We start from the raw sequence: 9828 nt of genomic DNA, 5'->3' as shown, positions 1-9828 counted from the left end.
TTTCTTTCTTTCTTTCTTTCTTTCTTTCTTTCTTTCTTTCTTTCTTTCTTTCTTTCTCCCTTTCTCCCTGTCTCTCTCTCTCTCCCTCCCTTTTCTTCTTTCCCTCTCTCTTTTTTCTTTCCTTATCTTCTATCTTAGAATCAGTATTATATATTGGTTCCAATGCAGAAGAGCAGTAAGGTCTAGGCAATGTGGGTTGTATCAAAGCCTTTTCAATGATAATAATTAGCATTTAGATAGCACCTTTAAATTTTTTAAAGCATTTTACAAATATTGACTCATTTTGTCACCATAATAATCCTGGGAGATAGGTGCTATTATTCCCATTTTACAGATAGGGAAACTAAAGCAGATTGACAGACCTTACATGATTTGCCCAGGGTCACGAAACTAGGTCTGGGATTAAATTTGAACTCAAGTCCTCTGATTCCAAGGTTCTGCACTCTTACCATTATGTCACCTATCTGGGGTGGAAAGGTCAGTTCTTCTTCCAACTCAGGCTAGCCCCCTACCAATTGCCTAGCCTCAGTTTTGAGAAGAATTATTTTTAATATTATATTAATATCAATTTATAACATCCTTTTCTCTGTTAAAAGGACATCTTAACAGTAGCTTAAAGGGGAAACTTCTCCCTCCTCTCCCTAAATAGTCCTAGAAAGTGATTGTACTTTTTGCCTTTACAACATTTTTGCTCTAAATCAGGTTGGGCTGGGCTCTGCTCTGGGAATCTTAGTTATGAATATACTTTATAAACAGAACCAACTTGGCTAGTCTCAGCCACTAAAAGTGACTTAGAGGCCTTTGCCTCTGAATTAAAATCTGGGGCATCTTGGATCAAGGTGAAACTGACCAGAATGGAGTGGATATTCTTTCTTAGAGGACCAGAAGTATTCTAGCCACCATATGAGCAGGCCTCATCTTTTTCCTTCTGAGTCCATAAAAGTCATTCTATTTTTTGGTAGACATCCATGTACTCGTTGGACACATTGCTCTTAATTCTCAATAAAAGACACTAGGCCTGGAGTCAGGAAGACCTGGGTTTAAATCTGACCTCAGACACTTCCTAGCTGTGTGACCCTGGGCAAGTCAGTCACTGAATCCACTGATTGCCTAGCTCTTGCCACTATTTATATATGAGTTTGATTTATTTCAGGACTCAAGATAATTCCCACCACATTGAGTACTTGTTACCTGTAGCTTCGTAAGACTCGAAGCTGTTCCCCTGATGACCAGCTGCCTTTTACCAAACGAAGGAGCTTGATGCCTATGTGAGACACAGCCAGGATCTGTACACCTGTGCCCACACTGCCCTGCAGGGGAAGAGAAGCATTTGGGTTCAAGAGCCTGGGGCAGCATTAGCAACAATGACAAGGTGTGGGCCACAGGAAGAGGGAACCAGGTCAAGGTGGGGAGAAGCACAGCCCAGCTAGTCAGTGATGCCAGGGACTTTTCTTCACCTGCCCCAGGTCTTCCTTGAGTCTCACTCTCTGCCCTTCTCCATTTTCTTCCTAGGAACCAAGGGAATGCTGATCCCCCAAGAGAGGGCTCAGGGATACCTAGCTAGTGTCCTTTCCTCTTAGGGGAACAGAGCTACTTGGCCAGCTGAGATGAGGTTGTCTCCATGTCCTCTGCCTTTTCGGAATGAAGGGAAAATCCCTCAGCTGGGATTCTCTGAGAGATCTTCAGGGCTTCCCCCTGTCCCATGCGTAAGGTCCCATCCCATCCTAGCAGGGGAGGGGAAAAGGAGAAGGACCTCACCGTGGCTGGGAAGAGTCGGGAGAAATAGACTTCCCAGCCCTCTCGAGCTTCACTGATCACAGCCCTCTTGAAACTCTCATTCACCACTGGATGTAGCGAATCCAATTTGTTCTGGACTGAGGGAAATAGAGACCCAAGCATCATTTCCTCTTCCTCCCTCTCCGTCCTTTCATCTCTATGAGACAAATTCTTTAGGGAAGAGATAGAAGCACTTCTTCACATTTTACAGATATGGAAAGCTCAGAAGAAGGCAGTGACTTCTCCAAACTAGTTACTTGCAGAGCTGAGACTAGAACCCAGGTCTCTGCACTCCGGATTAGGGTTGCTTTCACTGACTATTTCTTGCTATTATTGTTTGGCCATGTCTGACTCTTCATGACTCCATTTGGAGTTTTCTTGGTCTAGAAGACCATCGTGGTTTGCCTGGGGCTTTCTCTACTTTAATCTGCAGGGCTCCAGGGCTATCCTGTGTATAATGTATCTAAGACACGGTGATTTGAGGAAAAGGAAGATTCACATGTGGGTCCTTTAAAACTGAGATCAAAGAGAATGGAGTGACTTTTGAGTATGAGAATGTAACTAGCCTTGCCCCAGGAGAGACACTGAGATTTGCCTGGATCTTGAAGTCTCAGTGAAAAGCAAAGGGGATGATCTCAAGGGACTTTGTCTAGACTTTGGGTTAGAAGTCACCTAGGCTGGGCTCTCAGGGTGTTGGGGTTCAGGCTTTTAAGGTTCTGATCTCCCTATCCCATCCCCCTACTACCAAAAATAGATTTCATCTTCATCCTTTCTTCCTTAGAGATTCTGATGCAGGCTTCCGAGAAAGTATCATGGAGGATCTGAGGGGAGACAGACAAAGCATATTAAGGGGTGTTGTGGCCCCTATTATCCCAGGGCATGCTATCCCAGGACTGCTATCACCCCACTATCCAGACAGAGAGAGATCTGGCAGTCCCAGGCAGAGGGGGTACTGTGGTAAGTCAGCCTGGGTTTTTGAATTCATCAAGTCATTCAATAAACATTTATTAATTGCTTACCACATGCCAGGCACTTTACAGCTCTATGAAGAACTACCTCCCAGATGACCAGGGCCCTAGGGACCTGGGGTTTGTTTTGGGCTGGGGTTGGTCAATGAAAGCACTAGAGAAAGTCCTTAGAGGCAGATAACGCTGGTACCCTGAGATAGGCCTCAGGGGTACCCATCCAGTGTCCTCTGAGGGCAATAGGCCTGCCAGGTCAGCTGAGAAGAGACTTTCCCTCATGTCCTTCACCCTTTGAGACTGCAGGGAAAAACCTTTTGCCACAATTCCTTTAGAGATCTTTCAGCTATGGGGGCTAGAGTAGTCTGAGGTCTCACCTGTCTGAAGAGGAGGTCCAAGAGGACTGGGTGATTGAAGCTGTCCTTAGGATAAAACACCTGTGGAGGGAGAAGTTCACAGCAAGGAGCTGGGGCTCCCCACCCACATTTCCATTCCAACTTCTCTCCTGACCTGTTACTTTATACTTCTCCATCCCTTCTAAAGAGATTTATAAGGGCTGATAGCCTCACTGGAGATCACTGACTCCTCCTAACTCTGGTAGAGCAGAGATAAGGACCCTCCCCAGTTATCCCCATGGATAAATCAAATTCATGGCATCCTGCCCATCCAGGACAGAGTGGGACCCAGGAGGGACCCAGATGCCAATCTTTCCCATGGACCTAAGCTCTACATGCACCCATACTGGGTAGCTCCCTCCTCACCATCTGAATGGGTGGCCATGGAGGCTAGTCTCAGAGCCTCCAACTTCAATAATTTTTGTTCCCTTTGGCCTCAATTTTCTTCTAAGCAAACTAACTCTAGAAGGTCCCATTAAATAAGAGTGGGTGTGAGGATGGGTGGAATGAAGATAGAAAAGAAAAGAGAAGAAAACAAGGTATAAGGGAAGAGGAATGAATTAAGAAAGTGAAGCTCTATAGAAAAATAAACTCTTTTAAATTAATAAGTATTTGACTGTAGCCTGTGTAAACCCTTCTGTTATAGGAAGTGGCTCATGCCTGGCATTTATAAAGCATTATTTCTTTCCAAAAAATTTCCTGATTCATCATTTTCTTTCCATGCACAATCATTCTTCCCACTTTACAATTAGGGAAACTAAGGCCTAAAGAAGAGAATTGGCCCAGACACAGTAGCTGGGGGGTGGATCCAGGACTACCTGGAGCTATTGCTAGCACTCTGCCCTTTAGAAAAAGAAATTCTCTCCCCCAGCCAGTCCCACCCTTTGGGATCTCCATTTTGGGGGGTTAGGCACCTCTTTTCTGAGGTATATCTTCCAGGGCACTCCCTGGTAGGCGTAGAAAGTCTCGTTGCTCTGGCGATGGAGCTGTGTTTGGATGGGATCCTCTGCTGGAATAATTGCTCTTGAGACAGCTATGTGGAAGGCTGAGATTGGGTGAGATTAAGGGGAAAGGATTAAGAATTTTGAATACCACATCTTGTTCAGTTCAGTCCTGTTTATTCCCTGTACCCACTGGGTAGCTCAGATCAATAATGGCTCTTTAAAAAAAATAATCCTCCTATCTTATTATCAATTGATACTGAATATCTGAGTACTGGTTCTAAGGCAGAAGAGGTGGTTCCCCACCAAAGGATCTTGGGTATGAGTGGCACAGGAGGGATTTAGTGACATCCAGCCTGATCTCCCTCAAGTACATTTTCTTAATTCATTTTAGGAATGATACAATCATGCTATCTGCAATACCACAAATCATTCTCCCCCCTCCTCAATATCCTTTTCTCCAGGCACATCCTCTTCTTCCATTTAGCCATTCATTGAGCCAATCAGGTGATTTTCGTCTCTTATCATAGCCAATGTGTAACAATGGCCTAAAGCTGAGGGTAATGTGAACCAGATACCAAAGATCAACCCTGGGGACTGTGTATGTGCTGCCCAATACACTGATTGCCTCCCTCCAGGCTGATCTGGTGAACTGCGTAGCCCACTGTGAGGAAGTTATAACAAACATACAATGGCAAACCAGTGTGTATGGAGGGGAGAAGAGAAGAGAGAGACCTTGTGAAGGTAGAATGGAAAGGGATGAGACCAGATGTGAAGGTGAGGAGGCTCCCAGGCTTATGCTTAGGGGAATTCAAAGACAAAGAGTAGATCTGTTTTTTGATAGCTTTCATTTTAGATGCTGATGGGAAACCAAAAGGAAAATTTCTAGAATGATCATTAAAAGAAATTTCATGTAGGGCAATCACAGTTGAGTGGGCATGGGAAGGGCTGCAAAGAGGACAATTTGACTGAAGGAATAAACCCAATAGCTAACATTTAAATAACATTTGAGGGTATGTGTCACAACAACCTTGTGAAATAGGTTCTAGTGTTACCTTTATTTTCCAGAGGAGGAAACTGAGGTGGAGAGAGAATTAAGTGACTTGCCCAGAGCCACTTAACTAGTGAGTTTTTAAGAAAGGCTCTGAATTTGGGTTTTCCTAACAATATAGTAGTCCTTCTACTGAGCTATCTGGCCCTTGACCCTGAAGGGGTTGGGGAAAAGGTAGGTCCCACAGAGAACTTCTTCTGTGGGTGATATATTCCACAATCAATAGAAGACTCCAAGATGAGACAAAGGCATTGGAGCCCTGTGGCAAAGCCCTATTTACCTTGCACTGTGTAGAGATGCAATGTGCAGTCAACGGGTAATGATCAGAGCTCAGTTAAGATTTGAAAATCTAGATTCATGAGGTGAGAGATGCAGAGATGAGAGCTGAGTGTGTAAGCATGGATATATGCACTGAGAACATATACGTGGGGCAAGAGAAATAGAAGGCCCAGGAATGAACGCTGAGAATGGATTTTGGGGAATAGAAGAGAGAGAGGAGGAATAAAAGTCAGTGAAGAAGGCAAAAATGAAGTGGTAGAAGTCAGACAGGTAAGAGAACTATCACTGAAGCTAAGAGAGTGGAGGCTTTCCAGAAGTCAAAAGTCTTCAAATGCCAGTGTTGTTTTTGTTGTTGTTGTTGTTGTTGTTGATGTAAAAACTAACAGGTTTATTGGTAAAACAAAAGGTAGGGAGGGAGGATTTAGGAACGAGGATGCCCTAATCACTAAGGTCTTTCACTTCCCTCTTCCCTCTAAGTTCACCAGAAGGCGAAGCCTTCTTTTCTCTCTTTTTTAAAAATTATATAAAATGTATTTATTTAAAATAATTTTTATTTTGAATATTTTCCCCTAGTTATATATTTCATGTTCTTTCCCTCTCCCCCAAACCCCCCTAACTCCCCCTTAGCTGACTCACAATTCCACTGGGTTTTATATCAAATGCCTGAGTTTTAGGAAGGATGAACGCTAACCAGGACATCAGCTAGAGTCCTGGAGTCAGGGAGATAAGTTCAAATCCAGCCTCACGTACTTACCAGCAGTATGTCTCTGGGCAAGTCATTTAACCTGTTTGTTCACCTCAGCTTCAGGGTGGTTGTGTGGATAAAATAAAGATAATATTTTTTAAGATGATTTGTGAGGCAGCTAGGTGGCTCAGTAGAGAGCCAAGCCTGGAGTCAGGAGGACATAGATTCAAATCTGGCCTCAGACATTTCCTAGCTGTGTCAGTTAACTTTGCCTAGCCCTTATGGTTTTTCTGACTTAGAAGTGATGCTAAGACAGAAGGTAAGGGCTAAAAAAAATAAACACAATGAAGCGATTTGCAATCTTAGCTATAGAAATCCTAGCTATTATCATGACAAAAGAAAAAGCTTTTCAATTCAGTGATTAAGAGACCATTACCCTCAGATGGAACATCACATCCACACACATGCTGTGTGGTGACAGAACACATGGACATGTACATGGAACACACAATTTTTTAATACAGGCACATGTATACACAAGACTACCCCACTGTGTCATCTGCCCTATCCCCAAGGCCACCATTGTCACCATTCCTCTAACTTCCTAGTGTATATAAGATTGTATATACTCAGCAATCAGTATAAATGACAAAATCGAGTGAGGGAATCAAGGAGTCCTGCCTCGTGGAGGCAAGGAGAGGTGAAGGTTCTCGAGGCCCAGTCTTTCCCTTTCTGCCTCTCCCACCTTGCTCACTTCCCATTGCCCTTACCTGGGTGAGTGCCTTGGTAAGGCCTGGAGGCTGACGTTAGAGGTTTGGCAGCTGGGGCTAGGCCTTGGGGCCTAGTGCTGGTCACAGGCTTCACCAAGGCCACCGTCTGTCTGGGACCTTGAGCTCCCTAACCCAGGGGAGAGAATCAGAGAGCATCAAGCATGGGTTGGTGAGTGGGGGGCAGCAGAGAAGGGGGAGAAGAGGCTGTTCACCTGGGCCAGGCAGCCATCCCCTAGTTATGGCAGTTGGGGTGAAAGCCAAAGGCTTTTTAACATGAGGACAACGAATTTCTTAGTGGCTCCAGTTATTCCTTTATTCATTCTCCAAATAGTAGTTGAGCCCTCCCTTAGTCCATGTAATGGTGTTCAGTGTATGTGTATAAATATAAGTACACTGTAGCCTACTTTCCATTTTCTAAAGCATTTTCATATCTATTATTAATTTGAGCTTCATAACAGTGCTGTTAGGAAGGCTGACAAGAAATTGTTAATTGTCCCCATTTTTCAGATGAGGAAACTGAGACCCTAAATGACAAGCCAAGTGGAAACCTTTTATATTACCTACATATGTATATGTGTATATGAAATTTATGGCTTTCTTTCCCCACTTCCACCATCCCCAAGGAAGTATGGAGAAGACCCAGACCTTGACTAACTGCCCCATTGGATAAAGACCTTTCCAGGAGAGAGTTGGGGATAATGGGATTGACCATTACCAGGTTGATAGGGGCCGAGTGGATCATTTGCTCCTTCAAGATCAGGAGGGCTTCCTCATGAGGATCCGATTTCTTCACAAACACCTTCCCACTTTCCTTCCTAGGTAGATGGAGGGTGGGGAGAATTAAGGCAGAGCTGCTTGAGGGAAGGAAGCCAGAAGACTTTTGGGTGCATAGGGGTAAGCCAAGAGCTATTTCCAGCACCAGGACAACCTGAGTGTGGGGAAAATATCTGGCAAATAAATAATATTAATTAATATTAAAAATGCTGGTTGACTTGACTTGATGGGATAATGTTCATTGATGGGGAAGGAGGAGACAATGTTCTACTAAGCCTTTACAGAGGTTTGGGATGGGGAATTTGAGTTCTTAGACATCAACCTTATATAGACCTTCACAGACCCTGAGGAAAGTGGCCTATTCTCTGGATATAGTTAATGACTATAAAGTTGTCTTAATGGTCTTTCCGCCCAGTCAGGGCTATCTGTATCTTTAAAAAGGGTTCTAGAGAGGATGATACTTAAGCAATAGGAATGAATAATAAATAATGCATTCTGGGGAATATTTCAGAGTAGATGGTCCCCTACTTTGCCTGTGGGTAGAGTGGCCCCAATATAAGGGTCTTGGAAGCAGGGTTTTTTAAAAACCCTTACCAATATTGATTCTAAGGCAGAAGAGTGGTAAGGGCTCTTTAATGGGGGTTAAATGATTTGCCCAAGGTCACACAGCTAGGAAGTATCTGAAGCCACATTTGGAAACAGGGTGCTAACCTGAGACCATCTGGAGCTCTAGGCGGCTGCTGGCACTGACGGATGATGGCCTTGATCTGTTGAGTGGGCTGAGGGAAATGCTCCGAGTTGAGGATGGAATGACGAACCAGCTCCGGAGAGGGTGAGACTGGTGGTGAAAGGGGCATATTTCAGGTGATGAGGGTATCCCTCAGACTACTAATTATTTCTACCTTCCAGGGAATCCTCTGAAGACAGGGCAGTCTTTCCCAAAGGCAAAGGCAAAGAAGAACCGGAGGGAAGAGTGGGCAGAGGAGAAAGGAGACAACCAGAATAAAAATACTTACAGGTTCTTAAAGGAGAATGTTGGTCCTGTACCCGGATAGGGGTGGCCACTGGTTTAACAGGAGGGATGGAGCCCCTAGGCTTTGAAGGAGAGCCAGATGCTAAGGTCTTGGGCTGGAAGCAGACTCCTCCAGGGTCTCCTAGTGCTGGGGCTGCATAAATTAGTACTGGCTTGGCTGGGGGACTTCTGTTCTTGGCCTTTAGAGGACCATCTGCCCCTATCGGCTTCTGCTAAAGAGGAGGAAAACCCCTTACTCCATCTTCTGGGATATGGAAAGGGAGCAACCTTTCCCAAAGTGGCATCTGAACTGGAGCAATACCCTTCCACAGTAACATTTCTGGGTCCTAATAGCAGTCCCCTAGCCCTCTGGGTGATCTTGGGGCACAGGAATGGTAAACTGTTCCCGTGTTCCAGATGAGCAAACAGATCCCAAACCACATGGTCTAGGTCAGCAGCCAAGCCAGAGCCACCAGCTCCCGGTTTCTGTCTGTTCCTCTGATGGCTTCCTCTCTCCTCTCTTCTTTTATCTGTTATTTTTCACTCCTTCCTCTCTAGCCATTTAATCTTCTGCAGGTGTGGGGTAAGTTTGCATCCCCCCTAATACCTTCTCTTAGGGCCAGACTCACTTGGGGGGGCAAAGGCTCGGGGGAGGCTCCCAGGGGGACTGAGGAAGCTCCAACAGAGGGGACTGGATCTGGCTGCTGCTGCTGCTGCTGCTGCTGCTGCTGCTGCTGCTGTTGCTGAAGGGCCATAGCCTGTAAAGTCATCTCTCTCGCCTTTGTGGTAGAGAAAAAAGGAGAAGGAATTGGAGAAAACCTCTTCCCTCCCAGGAGCCTCCTTGCCTCAGCCTTCCTTCTCCCTCTAATTCACCTTCATAGAACTCTTCCATCAATTGAAGAGACAGGATCCCAGCTAGAAAAGGGGACCAGACAGATCAACTCATTTGGGTTTTTCTTTCCCTTCTCTATATTCAGCCATTTGCAGCCAGCTCCTCATATTTAGGGAATATGGCTCTGGGCCTGGGTGCTGCCTTCCTTCTTCTAAGCTCACCAAAGACACCTGCTCCTTCTATGTCTCCCTGTCCTTCTCCCCACCCCCACCTCTCTCTCTCTCTCTCTCTCTCTCTCTCTCTCTCTCTCTCTCTCTCTCTCTCTCTCTCTCTCTCTTTCTCCCTCCCTCC

At 45.1% G+C, this 9828-nt stretch overlaps 1 protein-coding gene across 1 annotated transcript in view; it reads right to left on the bottom strand.

Annotated features, from left to right (window-relative positions):
- MYO15A (myosin XVA) overlaps nt 1-9828 on the bottom strand; it is a 145247-nt gene that overhangs the window by 41091 nt on the left and 94328 nt on the right. Inside the window, 10 exon segments of the mRNA XM_044679943.1 lie at nt 1192-1310; nt 1759-1874; nt 2522-2597; nt 3116-3175; nt 4048-4156; nt 6895-6986; nt 7575-7674; nt 8345-8471; nt 8650-8834; nt 9369-9424. Of these exon segments, the coding sequence (XP_044535878.1) occupies nt 1192-1310; nt 1759-1874; nt 2522-2597; nt 3116-3175; nt 4048-4156; nt 6895-6986; nt 7575-7674; nt 8345-8471; nt 8650-8834; nt 9369-9424 (1040 nt within the window).

This window comes from Gracilinanus agilis, chromosome 1 (assembly GCF_016433145.1).
Source record: "Gracilinanus agilis isolate LMUSP501 chromosome 1, AgileGrace, whole genome shotgun sequence".
NCBI classification, from domain to species: domain Eukaryota; kingdom Metazoa; phylum Chordata; class Mammalia; order Didelphimorphia; family Didelphidae; genus Gracilinanus; species Gracilinanus agilis.
The sequence above is the reverse complement of the archived record's forward strand: the minus strand, read 5'-3'. Positions and strand labels throughout refer to the sequence as shown.